The sequence below is a fragment of the Xiphias gladius genome, chromosome 8 (assembly GCF_016859285.1).
Source record: "Xiphias gladius isolate SHS-SW01 ecotype Sanya breed wild chromosome 8, ASM1685928v1, whole genome shotgun sequence".
NCBI lineage: Eukaryota > Metazoa > Chordata > Actinopteri > Istiophoriformes > Xiphiidae > Xiphias > Xiphias gladius.
The window spans coordinates 17321209-17345003 of NC_053407.1; the positions used below are offsets into that span (position 1 = coordinate 17321209).

Below are 23795 nucleotides of genomic sequence, written 5' to 3' on the forward strand. Positions count from 1 at the left end.
GCGCGCGCACACACACACACAGAACACACACACACACACACACACACACAGTACCGTCAGGTCTCTAATATGCGAGCAGCCCGTCGGACACGATGAGTGACTCGCCTACGCTCGTAAACGTTTATTTGACTTTTAAAACGAGAATGTCTCCTCGTTTGAAAACCACCCGGACAGACGAAATCCGCGCCGGTGAGATCGGTATGAATCTGGAAAGGGAGATTCGCCCAGAGCCACTCTTCCTGCCATTATGGTATTGAGCAATCTGTCACCTTGTCAGGTGTGGTACAGTCGCAGGCTGAGGTTGAGGCCGGAGAGAGGCACAAATGTGCCTTTAAAACCGGACGAACTCCTGCTGAGGCAGAGGAATCCTATAGATTTAACCCTGGTGCCTGACAATTAATGATGTATTTAAGTCATAAAAAAGGCTAATTAACTTACACAAAAAAGAGACTTTCGTATTCTTAAAATGTTTCACTAAGTTTATGATCCACAATTGACCAATTATCAAAGCATTTAAATGAAGAATATTCAAATTAAATGTTCATTAATGTTTAATTTGTACTGGTTTGTCATTTTTTGTATACCTGTAAACATATAATCGAATATGTAATATTATTTTTGGCATCCCCTCCACATATCCCCTGTATAGCATTTTTACAAAAACGTACTGGGTTTAAATAGAGGTATTCGCTGGACTTGAGATTGATTTATGTTTGTTTGTTAAAGCTACATTTTGTTTTTTATTTCATTGAACCATTATCTAAGCAGTTACAAGTCACAGACAAACGAGTATTAGACAAAAATACAATTATAAAATTAAATAAAATTTTTACACAGTTGTAAATCATTGTAAATTGTAAATAAAACACAGTTGTGTAAAAGATTTCTACCTAGAAACAAATTAAATATCACTGTAAAACAACTCAAGAATGGTCTAAAACCATAAAAATAAATCAATCTAAAATAATAACATAACTAACACCTCGATATTCTAATATACCCTTACACCATTAAATCAAAGTATAGATTTCGTCAGATGAGCCTAGATGAGCCTTTTTGTCTAATAGAGGTGACATGTGAGCAGCAAGTGGGCAACTATGTTTTGCCCATGTCTTGCAAAATGAAGCGAGGGGAGCTGTTCTTTAGGAACCCTTGAGCAAAGCATAGGAATTATTCCACTGGCTGTCATCAGCTAGGTCGTGAATCATATTCTACAAACATGTTTTGGAAGTCCACATCCACTCCACTTCAGTGTCTCACTAAGGTGGGACGCCCTTTAAGACGGATTTTATTAAGACGGATCAAAACAAAGCAGTGAATTTTTTCCAGTGTGACCACTGATGATGTATTTTTTTTAGGAATGTGTCCTGGTTGAAATTGTTAGCTTTTACTCGAAATTCAGTTTATTTTTTAGACTTATTTATCAAGTCTTAAGTCTAGTTTTGGAAAATCTGATGTGCTCTTGCACCTATTTGTAGGCCTGCTATAAATAGTCCCCTGCTGGAGACACACGCATGTCTATGATAGGCAGTTGCAGAGATTTTCTTCACAGACTCTGGCTCCAAAGAAACACTGACAACATCTCGATGGTAAGTTGGAAAATTTACCAAGTTTTTAGGTGACCGGGAAAACCCTGATTTATATTCTTAATAAGCACAAGTAAATAGTATGTTTTGGGTTTGTGTTTGACCACTAACAGCCCTTCCACAACCCGATAGCTGATCTATTTATAACTTGCTCCTATGCAAGTACTTTGCTTGGTCAGAAAGGACAAGCATTGGGTCTGAACTGTGTGTTTGAGTTTTGTTTGAGCAAATATCCCAGGGTGTATCTTGTACTTTCTTTCATCAACTTCCAACAGGTTTTGCTACCAATGTGAAAAGTTTCTTTTTTTCTTCTCCAGGGGATTTTACATGGATAACACCATTCAATTTGAGCCTTGAACTTTGACAAGCTGTGGACGTGGACGTGAACACAGAGCAGTTTTATACTGTGGGTGATACATTTAACCCTGGATCTTACACTTTTTGTGAATCGCTTCAGTGGACAATGTCTTCCAGAAGGCCAATGGCTCGCTCTTTTTCTGGCAATGGGAGGACAGGCAGTTTCAGTGAAGAGGAGGGCAGCTCTTCAAATGGCCGTTCAGAAAGCCGCACCACTTATCTCTCGAATGTTAGACCTGAAAACAGGTAGGCAGCTTCATATCTAAGCCATGTATATGCAGAGCATGTAAATCTTTGTTTCTTGTGAAGCACATTTGTATTTTCAAAAACAGATTTATATTGCATAGTGGTCAAGAAAAAGCATCTGGGTCAGACAGACCAAGTAAGGAAAGAGTAAATGATGAAGTGAGTCAAACCATTGATTTTTTTGTACATCAAATCACATTGTGGGCCAAAAATCACATTTATCACGTAAATTATCTGTGTTTTTGTTTCTGATCTACAAACCACGAGAATAACAAGATGTTCATTTTGTAAAAGAGGACGGCAGTTATTAAATTATTTTAATTAGGTGGGTTCCAAACACACAGATCTTAATTGATCACTGACGTCCCTTCATTTGCCTCCTCTCTGAATAGCTATTCAAGGTATTCTCACTACAGGCCAACGAGGTAATCCATACTTTTAAAACATTCCTACCAACTAACATCTTAACCACAAAAACTGGTGTACCCCAAGAATGAAATCTACACACGTTTTGTGTAATGTAAGCGTCCAGTTTGTCCAGTGTTGCATTCAGTTTTAGTGATCAACATCGGTTTCAGTGTTGGATTGAGAACTTTGTTTTGCTTGACATCTCACAAGTCTCTGTTTCACTCTTTTATGTTGTATTCACTACCAGAAATTTAGATTAACATCCTTTTCCTGGGTAGTTGGAATGTACTGCACAGAGGTGGAGAGGTCACTGAAATGATACCGTCTACTGTTTGAAAGCAAGAAATTGATACTCTAATACATTAGTGCTTCCTTCCAGGAGCACATTGTGCAGCGTGATGGCTCAGCTGACCGAGGACATACAGCCGTCCTTTGAGACCACCTTGAAATCAAAGGCAGTGTCAGAAAACTGTAATGTGAAGTTCACCTGTGTGGTGTCAGGTAGGCCTAATGTATTTTTGCATGCGTCTGCGTGTTGTTTGTTGGAGTAGCTGAAACTTTACAGCTTGTTCCTGTTGTGAGGAGACAGGATGTGTGACTAATCTGAAAACAAAGGAACCCTGAAGGCACCAAATGAAATGCTTTATAATTTCTGAATTGCTCTTCAAACACAACAGGCAGCATAACATTCAAGCTAGATTTCCAAGATGTTGTGTTTTTAACTGCAAGCAGATTTAATGGGTGGGCCCATCCAACAGCAGCAGCTGTTCTTGTGTGACACATTGCAAGCATGATGCAACAGCCTAAAACACATTCATGCTAAGCCTCTATACTGTGTTTTGTTTACTGTATAATTTAACAATTAGTTATTCATGTAAGACAATATTTAGCACAAACTGCCTCGTGTTTTTAACAGATATACATAAATAGTACTTTGTGGCATGAGGAATGTAATGTTTATTACCAAGAGGCAATGAGTTCCTTATACTCTATCCATGTCTATAGGTTACCCAGCTCCAGAACTGAAATGGTATAAAGATGATATGGAAATGGACCGGTACTGTGGACTCCCAAAATATGAAATTCATCGGAATGGAAAAACCCACACCCTCCAAATTTACAAGTATGTAAGACAACCTTGCAAGAATAACCCATCTATTACACTTGTTCAAATTAGTAGAAATGCACCTATATAAGATTAATACTACATAAGATTAATGAGCGTTTCTGTTTTCAGCTGCACATTGGATGATGCAGCCATCTATCAGGCCTCAGCCAGCAATAGTAAAGGCATTGTCTCCTGCTCGGGAGTTCTGGAGGTTGGCACCATGAACGAGTACAAGATCCACCAGCGGTTCTTTGCTAAGCTGAAGCAAAAAGCAGAGAAGAAGAGGAAAGACTTAGAGGAGCAGAACAAGAGGGAGGATAAAGAAAACATTAAGAAAGACAAACCGCAGAATAGCCCAGAACGCCCTCCAAGGAAGCGGCCCGTCCCACCACCGAATGAGAGGCCAGCGATCAAGGAGCCTGAGGCCGGGGAACAACTGGGAGCAGCTGCAGTACCTAATGGAGTTAGCATACAAGTTATGGAAACGGCCCCTGTCACATCCATAGACAGTGCCCTGGAGAAGGACACACCTCCATCTGTGGAAACCTTGGCTAAAAAGAAAATAAAGATCTCAAATGGTCTAGATGCTGGGGTTAACAACAGCACTAGCAGCAGCAGTAGCAGAAGCCAGGTGATCGGGAATGTAGCTGAAAACTGTTATGATGGAGGAATCAGTTGGGCACAGTTTCTGGCAGACACTCTCCAGTCTCAGGCTGCCGAGGAGAAACAGAACTCCTCTCAAGTGGAGATACCTGAAGAGATGAACATACCTATTGTAAATGACAGTAAAGAGAAAGAGCAGGTGCAAAAAGAGAGGGAAGAACACGAAAAAGCACTAGAGGAAGTGCATGAGAGAGAGAAAAGGAGAGAAGAGGAGTTGGCCATAGAAAGAGAGAAAGAAAGAGAAAGGCCATTGGAGATGTTGCATACAACAGCCCACGGTAAACATGGTTCAGAAGTCAAACATCAGAGCAAGGCTCATAAAGATCACGACCACCACAACATCCAGGCTTCCATCTCCTCTATGCTCCACACGGTCAAAGACTTCTTCTTTGGCAAGAGTAAGAAGGATTCTCAGGATCACCTTGAGAACAAGCAGAGAGAGTTTGACCATGACTCAATTCAGCCCCCTCAACCGGAAATGCCACCGTCATTTCAGCTGCAACTGGAATGTAATCCAGATGTGAACAAGCCTGGCACAGAGGTCCTTGTGCCTATGGAAAAGAATAAACCAAAGCAGTCTTCAGAAAGTTTGGATATAGAACAACAGTCAGTGTCATTGGAGACGCATGAATATAAGCAGGAAGACAGTTTTCCACCCACAGACCTGCCGCCAGCTCATAAATTGCCACCTCAGAGAAGAGAGGAGTCCACAGGCCAAAGTGTCAAGGAGGCTGATGATGCTGTGGAAGCAATGGAGGTGTCGGTGGGAGCAGGGAGCAGCAGTCCGGCCGAAGAAATGTCATTGTCTGGGCTTCAAGTTCTCACTGAGGTACGTACAGCGGTCTTGCAGGTCAGCTGGCTGCCACTTGGGAGTTATATATAGACTGCATTTGTGTGACAAGATGAGCTACTGCAGTGCCTAAGCCTCAACTACAGTATGTCAACTATGACACAGATTAGGCTTTTAGCCACTGCTGGTTGTAAATGTGGTAGATAAAAAGCAGGTGACCATTCACAAGCTAGATGTTACATTCCTGGGACTGTGTGGGGAAGTCAGACAATACAGCCATTTTAAAACATACAGTATAATAATGATCAGCAACTGGTGGAGTGAGTCAGCCAGGCTGCGTTAGACTGTGGTTTTACTGCGTCACTATCACTCAAGAGCAACAAGCCAAACAAGATAGTGTGGGAATGATAGGGAAACATAAGGGAGCCATAAGAACGGGGCAACTAACACTAAATGTATGTGGGGGTGGGGGGTGTTGTGTATCTACACTGCCCACCGTAAGATAGGATGGGGAATATCTCAGATGCTGGCTGCGCTGAGTGTGACACCAGTGCGTCAGAGATCATGATGAAACCTGAATGTCAGAACTGGTTCTCATGTTACAAACAGGGCTTTGCACGACAGTGGGCTGTGTGGTCTGCATGAGAGGTAGCAGAGCGAGTTCTGCGGCAGGTCTCGGCATGAAAGGAGGGCCTCGTCAACTTGGGCACATTCCTCACTGTCCCCCATATCTTAAAATAAACCTCTTCCTCATTTAGAGAAGAGGGAGGAAGGCAGCAATTCTTTCATCTCGGTGTCCAGCTCGTCGAATTCTTTCATGTCTGTCACGTGTGCAGGTTTAGGATTATCATGCTATGATAAATGTGGTGTACAGTATACCCCATACAGTAAGAGAGCTACTTAGTGACTTATAATTTTTGCTATATTTTTGGCTGTACTGATTTAATCTAATCTCATGTAACTCTTGGCTTTTTAATATGGATTTGTTTTATGACTCTCTTTGAAGTGATAAAGCTGATTTTTTTTGTTTATATTGCAAACATACACCCCTGTATCTTCATCTAAAGCAGTGCCTACACCTTTCCCTTAAATTTTAAACAAGAGGCAAACAAAAAGATACAACATTTACAAAGAAAACCATAAAATTCTCAGATTTCATGTGGAACTCATTTGACTCTGCTGTTTCCAGAGTGACACTCATTAAATATTGCACTAAAAGCGGTGGAATTTATGGCCGTATTGGATTGAAACTCACTGGCATAATGACCAAATCTTATAAGCATGGGCTAATATTCAGAAACCATTCTAAGCTTGAAGTGATGGACAGATGGTTTTAGTTGCCGAAACAAAACAAAAAAACCCACTTAAAAGTTATTCAAAATTTATTTCTGTTTCTGCATTTTTTGTCTTCAATTTTACAATCAGGTGATAATTATGTGATGGTATGTAATCATTTCTGAAAGTTTATGCGATTATTATAATCCAGGTCAAAACTGCACTGACATATTGATATGTGTTATTGCTGAGAATCAATAAGATCCTATAATTTCTTAAAATCCTAATGTTTTCTGAGTTTGTGAATCATCCAGTTATATGGTGCCGAGTGACATGTGGAAAAGGGAAGTGAAGTCACTTCCTCTTTCACTTCCCTGTGTTTAAGTATTGTCCACCTGCAGAGAAACGTCCTTAATGCGAGACTACAACTGTACCTTGGCTATGTTGCTGGCACAACGTGAGACCATATGGATGACTAACTGGAGGAAGTCAGCCCTTTTATCTGAACAATATTTTCTCACGAGTGCGACATCTATTTACACACGATCGTGTTGTGATTACCAGAGCTTCATTTTTAGACTGAAAGTGACACCCGCTCCCTTCCATTGAAAGCAGCAACTTCTTTTTTTCTCAGTAGTCACTGCCAGCCAAACATGTTGTCACGAGACGGCGCGTGGCTTCATTACTCTTCTGCATAAATTGTAATGGTGTGAACAGCAAAAAACAGGGGCAGTAAGGGGGAAAACCCTACAACACTTCTATATATACCTCAAAGCTTTGTTTATAAAACTGTATTTATACATTTTCTCTTCGGTACAAGGCATACTCAAATTTGAATTATTTTTTTTCAAGAATATCAAAATTGAGAGTTTTGCAATTTCACATCAAAGTCAGACTACGTTCTGCTTTGTCAATTACAGTTTAGTGTCGTCAGCTTGATGCTTTATGCAGATGTGAAAAACAGATTTATTTGAAACTACCATACATGTTATGACTGGTCTCTTGCCAAGAGACTGCCCAGCACATTTTTTGTGTAAACAGCACATCCGTGTCAAATGTGGGAATTCCCCCGACCATGTTTTGACATAAGACACAGAGTACAGGAGTACAAAGCAAACACAGTAGTAGTTTGTTTTTTGACATAGCAATTACTATAAAATGGGTGTCCAGTTAGGACTTAATTGAGAAATTCAACAAAAAAATTAAACTAAAAAAGAGAAAACCCTGTTTGTTCAAAAATCTTTATTGGACCCTTGCATGTGTACACACTTGGTTTCAGCCACCTTGCATGTGACATGAGGTAAAGAAGTCCCTGAAATAAGATGACAGGTCATAAAACACAAGAATATATTAACTTACTGTGGATGTTCTGAATATTTTTTGAACTATTTAGTGTTTACCTATCAACTAATAATTGATTAACTTTGATTAACTAATTAACTTTGTTTAAAGACTGACTATAGTCCTCTTCTTGTCTCTCAGGGATATAACACTGCATTGTAATACCCAGTATTTTACAGAAACTGTCACTGTTTATGCTTCTGTTGATTTATGGTCGAAAAACTTGTCGCAGTCTAAAATTGTCGCAGTGTCACACTGTCAAAGGTCACTGCAGTAAGTTCACTACAACAAGCTTCTTAAAAATAATAATTTAACTCCTCAACATGATGCTGAATGTTTTTTTTTCTATTAAGTTGTATAGTCTCTTTGAGGGTAACAAATCCAACTAGTAAAAAATATTTTTCATGCATAAGGAGTAAAACCAACAACTGTTTTTTGTGGAGTTGATTGTGAAAGACAAACACTGCCATAGCTGCCACTGAAAGTTTTGAAGTACTAATCCTTTTTCTGTTTACTTTCCCTCAGATGGAAGACAAATATTCTCAGGTAGTCCCGGTTGTCAAAGAGCCAGATTGCCTGGTAGTTTCACAACAGTCTAATCACCAGGCTGCAAGAGATGAGTCTTCACCCAGGGAAGATATATGTGTCTCACCAAAGACTAAAGCTCCTTATGAAGAAGAATATCCCCCCATATCCACTCTCACAAGTTTGGAAGATAGCTGGACTCCCCCTGACAGTGTTATCTCAGTGTCAGACAGCCACAGCCTTAGACAAGCACCCACTGAAACGTTACGAGAAGAGCAGCTGAGTATTGATAAGATGGGCAAAGACGGTAAACCTGACACAGAGGAAGGCTGTTTTTCCAATGAGTTATGTGAGGAAGAGAAAGCTGAAGTGAAATCAAGCAAACAGCCGTGCTCAGATATAAAAAGATCTGAAATTACTGAATTAACAACATCTTCACCGGGAGAGAGAATAGAGCCATGTGAATCTAAAACACCAGATCAGGTGCTTTCACCTCTGTCTGCTGTGGCAGCATACACTGCAGAGACACATTATGTAAAAGAAGAGACTGAATGTACTTCACTGATTCAGGAAATGAATGTAGGATTTCCGCCTGCTGCAGCTCCACAGAGTTTAGAGAAGGTTGACCTAAAAGTACAGCATGCATGCACTCCTTCTGTAGTAGAGGAAAGTGCAGAGGTCCACAATCTCAGTGAAATACAGAGTTCAAGCTCAGATTTTAGAGGCAGTGAAGAGAGAAGTGGCTTGAAAGAGGTATTGAATTCTGCTTTAGAGAAAGATTTAGAAGGTGACTTGTGTAACAATCTAAGCACACAGGATCACGCAGTTTTAGAAAGTGAAAACACTGGAGCAAGGAATGAGCATTTACAGTTTGAAGTAGAGACAGAGAAGAGAGTAGAGGAGTTGGACGAATCAAAAATATTTTTAGTAACACAAAACGAGGGAAGTAATGCTAATGTTTTGGAAGAACTCAGTAAAATTGCACATCAAGATGGTGGTGAGAGACAGCTGAGTTCGCCCTCAGAGAATATTCCACAAATCCAAATATCTACTATTGAAGACACCCCAGATATTAAACCAACTGTGCCAGATGTACAGCCAAATGAACATTTTGTAATCCCAAAAATTGAAATAATGGAGCCTGAGCTCAAAGAGTGCACTCTGCCGCTAACTGTTTTGGCACCAGATAAACCAGAGTCAGAGCCTGCTAGTTTGCAAAAACATGATGTAACTCATGTGTCAGAGATAATAATCCTTGACCAGAGTATGACTGATAGTCCAGGCTTATTGCCCACACAGAAAAGTATGCAGAATGATTATATCCTCACGCCTCCAGAGAAAGTAAAGGAAGTTGCACAATTGCATCACGAGACAAAAATGTCTCAGCAGGAGCAGCCACGCGTGAAAAGCAGTGAACAGCTCCCTCACATGGACTGTGCATCAATTCCTGTTATAAATGTTTCGTATAATGATGACAAGGAGAATGATGCATTTGTAAATGCCCGTGTTTCACATACACTGCAGCCTTTTGAAACTCCAACAGTGCCTTTGTTTGTGGTGCCACCAATCTCTGTCACTTGTCGTAAAAGTGATCCTGGACTCAGACTGTCAGCTCGCAGTGAGTTGACTGAAACTGAAACTTCAGCTAACACGCAAAAGGGAACAAAGCATGATGTTGATAATAAAATGACAGCAAAGCCTGAAAAAACCCAAAGTAGAAAACAGAAACTTGAACAAGTGGTGGAAAAGAGCATAAGAGAGAACACTCCCTCTTCGCCATATGAAGCTCTAATACCAAAGGTTGGTGACAATGTGCCATCTTTCAATAAAACAACAGAAGACAACATTGTCCCTGAAATCTTGAGGATAAAACCCCTTAAAGAGGCCAAGAGAGAGAATTCTGTGTCCGTTGAGGACCTCCAAAGAAACAGATCTTCTATTGAGAGACTCAGCTCTAAACCCCCAGCACACCCATCCCTGAGTCCAGCCAGTCTTCGCAAATTCATGCCCAAAGCTGCTCCAGACTCAGACAATGAGGCTGTGACGGCTGTCCCTGTAATCACTGTGGGTGATCGTCAGAGTGACAAGGCAGATGAAGATCTCAGCGGAGGCTCAACACCAACATCATCCCTGTCCCGTGAAAGCAGTCCCCGGCTGAAACGCAGAGACAGTCTGTCGCTCATACGCTCCGCCACGCCCGAGGAGTTGGCCTCCGGAGCTCGCCGTAAAATCTTCATCCCAAGAACTAAAGAAGACGGAGAGGCAGCAGTGGTTGGCGTGCTAGACAATCAGGGCAAGAAGGAAACCCCCTACATGTCACCCAGCCAGGCTCGCAGAGCAGCATTACTACAAGCTCCTACAGGACAAAACACTCCACCAATGGAGAGGCGCTCTCCGCTACTGAGCCGCAGAAAGGCCACCTTGGAGGTGCCAAAAGTTGTGGAGGAGACTCCCAAAGAAGAGCCAGTCACCAAGAAAGAGGAAAAACCAGCTCAAAAGAAGCTAGACCCTTTGAAAGGTAAAAATAAGGTCATTCAGGCCCAAAAGATGGATTTTTTTTTTATCTTGTGGAGATATTACGTTGAGTGAACAAGTGGGAGGTGGAAGTTCTGCAGGTTTTCCAATAAGAGCCGTATCAACTTGTTTGCACAACGCATCAACTTGTTTATAAGTACACAAGTAGCATAAGTAAATAAGTTATGAGCAATATCTTATTTCAGTAATTATTATAAACCAAAAATATAAATGCAATATGGATAAATACTCGGGCTCCGTGGAATCACAAGTGATTAGCTGTTAAATGACATTCTACAGTGTAACATATCTGACTTGTTTGATTTAGCTTTTTTCACTTAGTTTCCACAAGATATATCACAATACAAATGATTCTAAGATATTCTTTGCATATTTTTCGAAGTTTGTCAGCATGATCATCTGATCAGTTCACTGGCACTTGAGAAAGTGGAAACATTAGAAAGTCTCCACTCTCACAGTATATGTTTGCCTTGGGCCCCTTGTTGGATACCCCCTCTCTCTCATGCACCACCAGCTCCACAGGTCATCCGTAAGATCAGGGGAGAGCCGTTCCCGGACGCCTCTGGACACCTAAAGCTGTGGTGCCAGTTCTTCAACGTGCTCAGTGACTCCACCATTAAGTGGTACAGAGATGAGGAGGAAATACTAGAGGTGAAGAGAAGGTAAATCCCCTCCTTGTCCTACTCTAACCACCTGGAAAACTAATCAACAGCAATATCCCATGGTGTTCAATTTGTTATAGGTATTAACCTAATAATGTCACCTTTTTCGCTGCTATTATTCTGAGGATTTCCCGCCAACATGACTGGTAAAACTGGGCAGGTTCCAAATATGAAACAATAATGCTACAAGGATGAACAGGATTTATTTGGGCCTCAGAGTGCATCCCATGGCCTTCTGTCATTCTCATATTCTCACTGCAGAGACGTCCAACTCATGTGACTGTGAACCCCACAGCTGTGACACAGAGAGGTGAATCTCGGGCTAGGCAAAGAAACTGTAACCTGACACAATATTTTTCTCATCTCCAGGGAGCATCAAAAGTCTATATATACGTGCAATTGGCTGCTGTGTCAGCAGACTGCTGCCACAGCAGCATGGCCATTTGTGTCACAGTGACACCTTGTGGGCTGTTGTTGGATCTTTGAAGTTAGGTACAAATCTGAGGAGCCAGTCAGCTTGCCATGTTCATGACTAAGTGTTTTTCCCTTTTTCGTCCTCAAGTGGAGGTGATGAGAGCCAAGTAGCACTGGCTATTGTGCTTGCCACCAGCCAAGACTGTGGGGTATATGGCTGTACGATCAATAATGATTACGGGACTGACACCACTGACTTCCTGCTCAGCGTAGACAGTAAGATACAGTACGCCTGAAGAAATCCAGTCTGAAGTCTAAATCTAACAATATCAGTTATGCTTTTATGAGTCTTTGTGTGTTTTCTGTTTGACAGTTCTCTCTGAGATACTACTAAAAGATGATTTTGAAGGTAAACTTTTTGGAAATTCAAAATAGGAATACATTTTTTTTACATTAAAAAAAATAAAAAATAAATTATTGCTCATTGTGAATGTCTATTTCTGGTTTTCTTTAGTTGGAGAGGAGATCGAGATGACCCCGCTGCTGTTCGCCAAAGGCCTAGCCAACTGTGGAAGCTGGGGTGAAAAGTACTTTGGCCGCATCATGACCGAGACAGTGCACATCGGGGAGGGCTGCGCTCACAAAGCCAGCAGAGTGAAGGTTATTTATGGCCTGGACCCTGTCTTTGATTCTGGAAGCAACTGCATTATCAAAGTTCAAAACCCCATCGCCTACGGGACCAAACAAGAGAGCATCCTTGCAGAGAGAAATCTAGAGATTACTAAGCAAGTAAGTAGTGGCTTTATTTCCTGCTGTTTAATCTAAATTGCCCCCCGTAAATCCCCAGTGAATACAAACATGGTACATGCATCTGAATTAATACATTCTTTGCGTTGGCAGGAATGCAAAGTCCAAAACATGATTCGAGAGTACTGTAAAATCTTTGCGGCTGAAGCAAGAGTTATTGAGAACTTTGGCTTTTCACTAGAGTAAGTACCACACTAATTATACAGTAACTGTGATCATTTATGCCTATTAAAATGTACAATACTGCTCATGATCACCCCACTATGTTTTTGGTGTTGCATGCAGAGTGATTCCTCAATATCTGATGTACCGGCCTGCGAACTCTGTGCCATATGCCACAGTGGAGGCTGATCTTCACGGTGTCTTCCTCAAGTATTGTATGATGGATCCTAAAGGCAGGCTGATTACACAAACCATTTCTGAGGTGGAGCAGAAATGCAGCACCTTCCAGCACTGGATCCATCAATGGACGCATGGAAATTTACTCGTCACTCGGCTGGAGGGTAAGCCACACGTACAAGTTGATAACGAAGTTAATCATTTATCAATTAGCGGTAATAGATACATTAATATTAATAATCCTCTATGATTTGTATTTGCAGGCGTTGAAACAAAGCTCACTAATGTTAGAGTTGTGACCAAGTCAAAAGGGTTTGTATTTGATATATATCCAAATCATTTCAATCCTTGATATATTCAATACATGGAAATGTTTTTTGCTGTTGCTATTGGAATAGCTAAAATAAAATTGTCGTCTGTGTTTCAGATACCAAGGATTAACTGCGTATGGCTCTCCTGAAGTATTTGAACAGTTCCTGACACAGCATCAGTGCAACTACTACTGTGGACTTCTTGGCCTGCGCCCCCTGAAGTCTATGGATAGCCTGCAGCAACCCAGCAAGATGAAGAGCTCCAGGAGCCCCCTTCTCAACCGCAAGTTGGGCTCTGGCAGCCCACAGCTGCAGCGGAAAGGACACAGCCCTCAGATGTCTAGAAAGGTAAATTCTAGCCCAAAGGTGACGAGAAAAGTTCAGGAGACAGAGGACAATAAATCAGACGCCAAAGCCGGGCCTGAAGAAACTGTTGGTGCTCTTGAAATGCGGTAGGAAGAAGAGCTTGCTGTGCTTTTAATGGTTAAGTAGAACCTGTTTCTTTCCAGTTACCAAAGCCAGCAAGGACACGCTGACCTGTCTCATAACTCTTAGAGGAGTAAGAGTTATGAGAAAAAGGCCTGACTTATCAAGAAAAAAAATTACTGTGAATTCCTCAGTCGCCATCACAACTATTAAACACCCACCTCCCAGCTAGTCAGTTAACTTCTTAATATAGTTAGAGGTTTAGGAGAATGTTTAGAGGGATGGGCACAATGTTTATGACCTTATAGCTCAGAGGTGCCAAACAGAAAAGTCTGTATTTTTTACTGTTAGAGAATGAAAAACACATTGGAGTTGGGGTTGTTGGAGACGGCCATATTGGAGTTAACATAACACTATAACATCACTTCAAACACCTGTCTTAGAGTCTTATCAGCTCCATGAATGGACAAGCAACTCTCCAACTTGAAATATGTCATACTATATGCAGTCGCTCTTTTCTTTTATTGCAGGGATTTCAACATTTTAGTGTTTTGATCTAGAGGACTGTGGAGTATAAAATGTACATGACCACAGCCAGAGAACCGATTGAGGTAATGTATCCATATTCAATGCTGCATGTTCATCTAGGATGTACAATATGTGTGCAGGGTGTAAGTTTATTTTGGAGATGTTATTTATCATTAGCATTAGAACTGCCTGTGCAGCATTTCTTTACACAGCAAAGTTGAGCTCATTCTGGGGAATAGCGGCAACATTTTTAGGTCAAAGATGTTTGTGTGCGCTTTGTTTTAGGCATTACTTTTTATTAGTTTTTGGGTACTTTGTAATTGTTTATTATAGCGGGCGTCTGTGTCTTTAATCAGTCCTCTTAGAAAATATGCCGGCGGAATGCCTCTGTCAAAGCAATAAGCAGTAAAGGGGATTACCAGTGAACTCCTGAAGTATGGCACGCGTATGCTCACAGACGCGCAAATGCACGAGTGAGTTCCCAGCAGCAAGGAAGGCCGCTGAACGAGGTTCACACAGTTGTTTTGACCTGTATTATGGACTGAGGGATAAAAGCACACTGAACAAAATAACCAAAGAGTGAACTCAGGACTTTTAGATGCCTATTGATCACTTAGTAAAGCTCCCTGCATGAAATCTGTAAAGTTTTACGGCAACTAACAATCACCTGTTGCTGAACAATAGAGCTGTGGGTTTTGTTAGGGTACAGTTGGTCACCAGTAACCAGACCAATCTTTAGCACTGCCTATTTCTTTTTTACAAGTTGCAATGCAAGCGTGGACTGCGGGATTAGAATAAGAATGAAAACTATTCCGTTTTCTCATGAGTTTGCACAGGTATTCATTGTTAAATTCCAACAGACACCAGTTCCCTTTTACAAGAAGAGACATTACCTATTCCCTTTGACAACAAATCTGTAGGAATTTTTATAATGGATTTTTGGTTAATGATCAATGAAAGTCTTCAAATGAGTCCAAATGGCCACTCTTAAACTTCAGCTGTTGTTACTTAATTTCATGAAGCCTTATTAATGGGAAAAAAAAACCAAAAAACACAGCACTAAGAGAAATTTTTGAAAAGGAGTTGAAATATTTGAAATAGAAAAATAAGTCAGTGTATATTGACCAGCTGATGATCATAAAAACACTGTAATGTTAAGTTGTGATGTCAGGCAAACAAACTGTTTATGTGTACATAAAGTCAAAGGACTAAATATCTGAAGCAGTGCGAAGAAAACCAGTGAATGTGTGTGAGAGTGTGTGAATGAGTGAGTGAGTGAATAAATGTGTGTTTACAATGTGTGCTGTCTTTGGTATGGTACACTTTGTCAGCTTATGTTTTTTGTTTTTTTTTTAAAAATAAATGTGTAAAACATTTGTGTCCAAGAATGATTCACATTTTCATTTACCGAGCTTTTTATTTTTACAAAAAGTATGCCTGTATGTATAATTATCAATAACATTGTAAAATAACTGAGTCACTCAACTTTATTTGAAATATTTACATTCATCAAACAGTTGATCCCTGAACATTTCCTGAGGTACATTTCTTAAGGTATGTCCTTTTAATCCTTGGCTGTAAATAAATTAATTTACTGAATGAATTAATTTACAAAATAAAACATGGAGGATACATTCAGTTTGAAAAGATATGCATAGAGGCTTTACGTTTTTACATTAACAGTGACACAAATATACAAACATGGAGGACATGTCAATTAACTACAGTACAATAAAAGACAACAGACACTGCTATGTGTTTTTCTCCTCTACTTACAAACTGCCACATCAGGAAGACCACAACACTGACAACATTTAGAGAAAAACATAGTGACATTTACTACTTTGCTCCAAGAGCCTTCGAATGAGATGGTCCCGTTGTTTACAGTGCTGCAAAAGAATTAATTTAAGATGTAAGCACAAATTACCTCATGTCACATTGAGATTTTCAACTGCCTGAGTACACATTTAAAAATCCATTAATCCAGTGTGTCACTCGTTTTACCCAGTTGATCCATTTTTGTATTGACAGTGTAAATGCGTACCTTTGAAAGAGGTCTTGACAGCAAGTTTGAACGTTTCCATCTGTGGCACTAAAAGCAGACCCTTTGAAGAGCTCCACACAGTCCAATGGAGGAACAAAGAGGATCCCTGAGAACAGAAAGTTAGAGCTACTCAGTCAAACTGCCCTGCAAGAAACTCCTCAGGTGCACTTAAAAAAAAATACTTGAGACTTAAAAATTCAAAAGCTCTTACCTGCAATGCAGGCATTGACAAGAGATACACAAGTTCCAGTGATCATAGCCCTCAGCACTATAGACGAGACATCACGTCTTCTTGATGGGCATATAGAGGCTATGGTAAAAGAAAATACTATGTGTGAAAAAGCATTACCGACAGAGTGACCTGGGGCAGGACAAAAATGTGACGGGATGATAAAATACTTACATAGGCCACCGATAACAATACCCAGTGAGCTAAAGTTTGCGAATCCACAAAGAGCATAAGTGGTGATTATTTCTGATCGGACCTGTAACAAGAAAAACCAAATGATTTACCTCAGCATTTTTTGTGTAGTGCTCATAAAATTACGCTATTCAGACTCCAACTGGGGGCATTTACTCACAGATATCCATTGTCTTTCACCTCCAACAACCTCATCAAGTCCTTGGAGCCTGTTGTCCTTCAGTTCCGATAATTTCTCATAAGCCACAAACTCATTGAGGAAGAGCTTTGTGCCAATTAGTTTAGCCACAATGAAACTCTCATCATATGGTATCCCCATCATGAAGGCCAAAGGCATAAACATGTAAGAGCAAATTAACTATAAACACAAAATTACATAAGGTTATTTGGATAGTGTTTGATGCATTTGTTAAATTTAGAGTAAACCCAGCCAGAATCCTTGAAATGTCAGCATAAATATTTAAGAATAATTAATTAAATTGTGAAGTTATTAGAAGATAAATCAGTCTTTTGCTAAAACGTACCTGAAATGTGAGTGCAGGATATCCCACCATACCTCCGAGCCAACTCAAAGCTTGATTTACGAACGCGAGGATGGCAAGAAAGGCTATCAAGTTTGCTGCAATGTTAGCAACAAGACCTACTGAAGCAGCTGCTCCATTGCTAGCAGCCTCCAGAATGTTCTGTTCATCTCTAGGGAGATTTAAAAAAAAAAAAATTCAATTAACTCAAAAGTGCAGAAAAAAAAAATCATGAAAGGATTAAGAAGAAATGAGGGGACAAATATTCGCACCCAGAAGCCACTTTAATATTCTTCCCTGAGTTGAAGGGACTCTCCTCCGTCTCTGGATAAGACAGCTTGGAGATGGCCAAAGCACAAGGAGCAGCCATCACAGAGGCTGATATCAAGGAGGATGCATCAATCTGCAAAATACAATGAAACGTCATTTAATTCAGGGCGCTGCTGTGGACTTTATGCAGTGACTAGCAATAGACACGGTATTTGATATTTGCATGATTTACTGTCGCTGAAATAACAAAACTTGCCAATCAACTAAAGAAAAAACATCAAATTTGAGAGTCCAAATTACAATTTTTATTGCGTTTTTTGTTTTAGCTTCAAAACGCTAAAGCAGGTTAGGACTACTTTAAGCGGGGAGTTCTGTTTAGAAAGAATATCTCCTTTTGTGTGCCCCAAGGTTCAGTCCTGGGTGTTTTTTGTGTTAACATGCTACCCATGATTTCGTCAGTTAAGCACGGACAAAACAGAGATTTTGGCCAAAAGAGTAAACGTCACTTCACATCTTAGTGCACATTCTCTAAACAGTACATCTCTGGGAGTAACCCCTGGTAGCAGTTGAAATTTTGAAGCACACCAAAGATTACTGTGTTGATTACTGTATTTCACTGTTCACTCTCAGACTAAAATCTCTCCAGTGACTGTGACCACAGAATTAATTTCAAGGTGCTTCAGACAGTTCACCTCCTTGCTCCAGACTACATCACTGGCCTCACAGTTAAGAAATCCCTGAGCTGTGCTGTCACTTTCATATTAACTGTTCCTCGCTCCAGGACTGAAGGTGACAGTGACGCTGCATTCAGTTTATAATAGAGGGAGCCCCAGTGTACCTTAGATGCATACAGGAAGCCCCTCTAATATTATACAGATTTGAGAAAGTGCACCTTTCTTATAGCTTTTATAAGAAAACGTAAACCTCCATTTACTTAGAAACTTTGTTTTACACCTAAAATATAAATATCAATTATTTGAAAAAAAATCTTAAATTTTATGTTCCTGTTCTCTCTCTTTCATTTGTTTTTCGTCTTCTGTAAAACACTTTCTATTCCATCTTTTTGTATGAAATGTCTTTTTATTATTATTACCATATATATATATATGTGTGTGTATTATGTGCTGGGTATGGAAACAGCTTCATCTTACCCCAAATGAGATGAATGCCCCCATGACACTGCCTGCAATTGTGGCAAATCCGCCAGTCATAACCGCATGGATCTCAGATTTGGTCATGTCCTCCAAATAGGGGCGGATCAGCAGCGGTGCTTCAGTCTAATACACAAAAAACATGATGTAAAAGTATACAAGCAGAGTAATTGCAGGTATTTTAAAATTTTCTTTTTTACTCCAGTTATCAATGGTTATATAATCATAAAACTAAGAGAGAGATTCAAACTCATGAAATTGCAAAGCAAAACGCAGTCAGACAAGTGTCAAAGATAGTGTTGGAAAGACATCAGGCTTTGCCCCGATTACCTGCCCAACAAATATATTGCCTGCCACACTCAAGGTCTCTGTGGGAGAGGTTCCCATCGTTATCTGCATTACCCATGAGATCTGCGTGGACAAAAACACATGGCTCTTGGTCACGGTATATCACTGCAGGTGTAAGCAATATTCACCTAGACCTACAGGAACGTGTCTGATGCTGTGAGGTACAAGTTTAAACTTTGCTTCACCTTCAATATGAGCCACTGCATTATCCCCAAGAAGTACAGGATCGACATCACGCTGCTGAAGAACACAACGATGGGCAAAGCCTGAGGATGAAATCACAAAACTAAAGTTAAAGACATTCCATTTGAATAATTTGTAATTTTGGTAAAGTGAAGACTAAATTGTCGTTCACTTCCTCTTACTTGAAAGGCAAAGATGTCTGCGATCAGATCCCCAAAAACAAACTGTGACCCAGCTTTGGTATAGTCGAGGAAGATCTGTAATGATAAAGCAAAGAAGAAACATTATAACAGTTATATTCTTTCAAATGATTATTTATTTCCTCACTCCGTTCATTTCTAATATTTATGATGCAATTACTTATCCATTTATGTTTAACAAGAGGAACTAGAGCAGGCTTAACCACACGATAAACAGTGATTAACAAACCTGCTGATTCAACCCCTGGATGACCCAAGAATAACGCTGAACAGCCTAATAAAGGAGCTCTAAAGATAAGCATGTATGGTTGACTCATTTGGGGAAAATAATTAGTTAGTCAATAAGGTGTTGTACGAGCAAAGTGTGTCTCATGATCACGTAGGCTGTGAATGGAAATGAGTGCTGGATAACCCATTCCACAGTAATACTACTCTTTTTGTTTGGTTATATTTTGGTGTGTTATACTTCTGACTCACTAATGGTGATATATGTTGAATAAAAAAAATGTACATTTATGAATGTTATTAATATTATATAAATGGATGGTATTCGCAGTCGGGGGTCCTGATAAAATAATTGAATTTTATAAGGTACAAATACCTGCTATTGCTATGTTTGGTAATGTGAGTTGTATGATTATTTTGAACAAAAACCTCTAGTAGAAAAAACTTTTTATACACCTCCTTATAAACAGAGTGTTAATTATTTACTTTATAAAGAGAAAGCATTAATACCTGCACTTGTTTTCCAAGCCATTCGAAAGCTATGAGTCCAGGCTGTGTTCTTATGACAAAAAGGCCAATACAGAACTGCAATCCGAGACCCCAAAACACAGGCCTCCATGATACCTAAAAATATATTTTTTTTAAAAAAAACAAAGTTGTTTGACAATCAGTGTATCAGTCGGCTTGTGCTATTGCAAGGAAGCACATCTGCTAAACCTTAAGAGGATAAAGGGACAAGGCCAATGTCTTGACAAAACAGACAGAGATAACTTGAGGGATAACGCCCAAGCATGTTTCTAAACAGTAATTATTCATCCTCGAGTAATGTCGCTGGTTGACTCAATGTAAAACTCACCGCTGTCCTGTGTGCTGAGAAGAGGAATTCAAGCACGACGAACATGCACACACCTCCAAATGATATAAGCTGCTCAGGTCGCTTGCTTGTGTCCAAGACAAGCCACGCCACAAGCAGGGCCACAACTGCTAAGATGAAAACCCTGTAAAGTGCAACGAAAAAAAAAAAAAAACGCACCTTCACTCATTAACAGACTCCTCTGCGAGTAGCTTTTTATCACACTGAGGAAAATGCAACTGAAAACATGACATCCACTCACCATTTTATCCATTTCAGGTTTGATTTAAAGCATCTGACTGCGGGTCTTAAACACTGACTGATGCTTTTTCCCTTATACTGCTTCAAAAGTTCACATGATTTAACAACAACAGCCAGACTGGTTAAGACTACAAGAGCGATGGCCCTCTCGAAATTCAATACACAGGCTGCGATGAAGTATGCCACGTAACCTAAAGAACAAAAAAAGAGTGTTTTTGACCAAAAATCTTTATCTCTACTCACATGAGTCATCTAAAAAAAATATCATAAAACCTCAAAGTGTGCAGGACAACACCAGTGCATAAACTGCCAGAGAATGTAAAATTTTAACCCAAATGATTATATTTTAACATTACCTGCTCCAAGTACCCCCAGCGCAATGCATTTGAAGGTTTTTGAGTGAGACTTGATGTAATCCTCTGTGACATCAATTGGCTTGGACACTACGCTGAAGTGCAGAACAAATTAAGTTCATTCCAAGGTCCGATTCTGAGCAAAATATCCTCTTTCCAATATCCTTCTCTTGAGTGAGCAAAAAAATGTCTTTCTTATAATTCTATAGTAATGCATATTTTCCCCAAGATTGTTATTTTTTGTTTGAAGTATGATCAAATTTCAACACACAAGGAGAGAAATTTCAAAGATTACAGTAGCTCAAAAAAGGGTTTCGCAGATTTTGTGTTGTTCATATATGTTAATTATGCACATACACCACTTTTTGCAAAGTGCATAAACAAGATCAGCATTGCAGAGGCACAATGCTTTACACCAGCTGTACTACTCAGAAGTATTGAACCACAAATAAAACAATAGCTACTTTTGTTTTACAAAATGCAACGACTTATACTTGAACCAACACACCTTAGATATGATCCCAGTCCCTTTTTAGTCTTTTTAGGCTGCCTTGTGAAGCTGTCAGTATCAGTAATGTTGCCCTCCTAGGAAAATAAAGGCATTTTATTTTACGAAATGATCATGTTGTGCCATTCTCTTTAAAAATGAAAGGTGCCACATACCTCTCTTTCAAAAGCCTGGTTGTCCACGCCATTTCCTTTGGCGTCGGTCACAATTTGCATCTGGACACTGTTGCTTTCGTCTGAAAAAAGAACAATTCTTCAGATCTTTGCGGCAGATTTTAGGAAAGCAGCTTCAGCTTGAACAACCCGCAAGGCCAAACAAGTAACAAGCTGTGCCTCTATGTACTTTGTGAGATAAAAGAACCTTCAATTAAATCCACAGAGTCCTTGAGGATTATCTTGTGAGGAATGGTGCACAAAAATATCAGTTCACAACTGCAAAAACAAACAGTTTCATTCAAGGAAAGGCAGAGCTGCTGTCTTACTCATTTTGAGCTTCCTCAATCCGGCTGTCAAATGCGGTGCTGTAAAATACACTGCAGGTAAATATACTCTGACCTCTATGAAAGTTCCGATCATTAATTAACAGACACGTTACGTGCTGCTCTGATCTGTCGCAGGAAGTCCATGACAGTTACAGATAATGCAACAGAAATTATTTCATGGGCCTTATGAAGCAACATGGGATTACACATGATGTTGACCAAGTTCATTGTTTGCCAAATCCCTGGAGCAACAGATGAAGTGTGAATTCTTGTTCAGATATATAAATTGATTGGAACTGACTCTGAGCCAGAAAAGCTCATATGTAGTTGATAATACAAGGGATGAAGTAATGCAGTGGTTAGGTCATGAATGTGCTTATCTTTAGGAGCTTGTGCTTCACAGTTGCTTCAGTCAAGTCAAAAAAAAGTCTATTTCTAAAGATGACTTCCTAAAAATTAATTTGTCATAAGCATGTGAATAAACTACAGGCTGTGATACACACAGAGGTCTTTTTGTTGGTCAAAGTCAACAATGTCAATTTAACTTCTATGACAAAATCCCATCTCTTCAAATGATTGTTTTGAAGAATAAGTACTTCAGGTTGCCTTGAGATCAGTTAAGGCCGTTATCTGGTCCATTAAATATATAGCTGTGCAATTACTTTCAGGGCAATAATTTACAATTGGATCTAAAAGCAGCTATTTGTTCTACTCACTGCAGTTCAAATTTGGTCTCCCAATTAGTCAACGGTTCATAACCCTCAGTGTGGGCTCAGTCTGTCTAGATGAAGGTGATAAACATTCATTCTTGTTTAAAACCCCAGGACAGGCTATTTGTGTTCACTAAGTTGTCAGAAAGCCTTGCAGACCCTGAAATTCATTAGCAGAGGTTAATGACCTACTAACGGATTTTGTAGCATAACACTGAAGGCCTTGGCTCACTGAGTCAAGACATTCTTTTTATGTACACCGTCAACTCATTTTGCCAACAGAACAGACTCATCTGACAATTTAGACGTGGCAGTCATTGCGTGAGGAATATAACTGCTGGGGGATGACTGTACTGCATACAATACAAAAAGAAGACCTAATTTATGCAAAATTAAACTGAATTCAGGTAATATCTCACCATTCAGTGTGTTCATTGTTCCCTTTAATCTTATACAAGTATGCATGATTTTTTATTCTCAAATTAAAACACATATTTAAAATAAATAGTTTACCAAAAGCAAGCTGTTTCATCTTTCAAATAACATTGCCTTGCTGTAATCACTGGCTCTCTGTAGGCCACATGCAGTATCTGGATGTGCCACATAACTGTCAAATAATGTTACATCATTGTTTCTGTTAAGTTTATACTGCCTAAAAACTTTTTCTTTGTTTCTTTTTTTTGTATCTGATTCCAAAGTGCTTCGGGCCTGTGTGTCTATAAACTTAAGGGGGATTTGGTGTCACTACTGTACTGCCTGGCTGGCGGGGAAGGGAGAAAAAAGAGACTTGTCTCCCTCAATTCTGTCTTACAGGAAATCAAAACCCAGCCCCCTCAGTGATGCATACTGTCTGTTCTGTCCCAACTCAGAGGGCTACCGAGACAATGGATCTTTCAGATGACCTAGAGCTGAACCTGCCCTTCCACTCCGAATAAGACTGCTGCC

At 39.9% G+C, this 23795-nt stretch overlaps 2 protein-coding genes across 5 annotated transcripts; one reads left to right on the forward strand and one right to left on the reverse strand.

The window, feature by feature from the left end:
• The first annotated feature begins 58 nt into the window (after window positions 1-58).
• Window positions 59-15729, forward strand: alpk3a (alpha-kinase 3a). 4 transcript variants are annotated; one of them, XM_040132718.1, is made up of 16 exons: window positions 59-277; window positions 1479-1589; window positions 1904-2189; window positions 2582-2614; window positions 2977-3098; window positions 3603-3720; window positions 3835-5197; window positions 8300-10817; window positions 11349-11496; window positions 12059-12186; window positions 12284-12319; window positions 12425-12699; window positions 12811-12899; window positions 13003-13220; window positions 13320-13368; window positions 13484-15729. In XM_040132718.1, the coding sequence occupies exons 3-16, from the start codon at window positions 2050-2052 to the stop codon at window positions 13821-13823; spliced, it is 5577 nt and encodes a 1858-aa protein (XP_039988652.1). In that variant the 5' UTR covers window positions 59-277; window positions 1479-1589; window positions 1904-2049; the 3' UTR covers window positions 13824-15729. The 4 variants fall into 4 exon arrangements, with proteins under 4 accessions (XP_039988652.1, XP_039988655.1, XP_039988654.1 ...); XM_040132721.1 differs by lacking the exon at window positions 2582-2614; XM_040132720.1 differs by lacking the exon at window positions 59-277 and having other exon boundaries at window positions 1466-1589.
• A 61-nt stretch (window positions 15730-15790) lies between these two features.
• Window positions 15791-22269, reverse strand: slc28a1 (solute carrier family 28 member 1). The gene is made up of 18 exons (XM_040132723.1): window positions 22141-22269; window positions 21815-21894; window positions 21660-21736; window positions 21155-21246; window positions 20800-20989; window positions 20541-20682; window positions 20195-20308; window positions 19442-19516; window positions 19262-19342; window positions 19059-19139; window positions 18729-18854; window positions 17580-17710; window positions 17311-17479; window positions 16947-17144; window positions 16769-16850; window positions 16577-16675; window positions 16366-16471; window positions 15791-16210 (listed from the first exon to the last, which is right to left on the reverse strand). The coding sequence occupies exons 1-18, from the start codon at window positions 22232-22234 to the stop codon at window positions 16090-16092; spliced, it is 2058 nt and encodes a 685-aa protein (XP_039988657.1). The 5' UTR covers window positions 22235-22269; the 3' UTR covers window positions 15791-16089.
• Window positions 22270-23795: the final 1526 nt, after the last annotated feature.

Bases quoted from the DNA above. Each gene is read 5' to 3' on its own strand.
- alpk3a (XM_040132718.1), top strand. From the start codon at position 2,050: ATGTCTTCCAGAAGGCCAATGGCTCGCTCTTTTTCTGGCAATGGGAGG. The intron at 10,818-11,348 runs GTAAAAATAAGG...ATGCACCACCAG, and splicing joins GAAGCTAGACCCTTTGAAAG to CTCCACAGGTCATCCGTAAG. The intron at 12,187-12,283 runs GTAAGATACAGT...TCTGTTTGACAG, and splicing joins CTTCCTGCTCAGCGTAGACA to TTCTCTCTGAGATACTACTA.
- slc28a1 (XM_040132723.1), bottom strand. From the start codon at position 22,234: ATGATCGGAACTTTCATAGAGGTCAGAGTATATTTACCTGCAGTGTAT. The intron at 16,851-16,946 runs GTGAGTAAATGC...TTCTTGTTACAG, and splicing joins GTGAAAGACAATGGATATCT to GTCCGATCAGAAATAATCAC. The intron at 16,211-16,365 runs GTACGCATTTAC...ATTCTTTTGCAG, and splicing joins TGTCAAGACCTCTTTCAAAG to CACTGTAAACAACGGGACCA.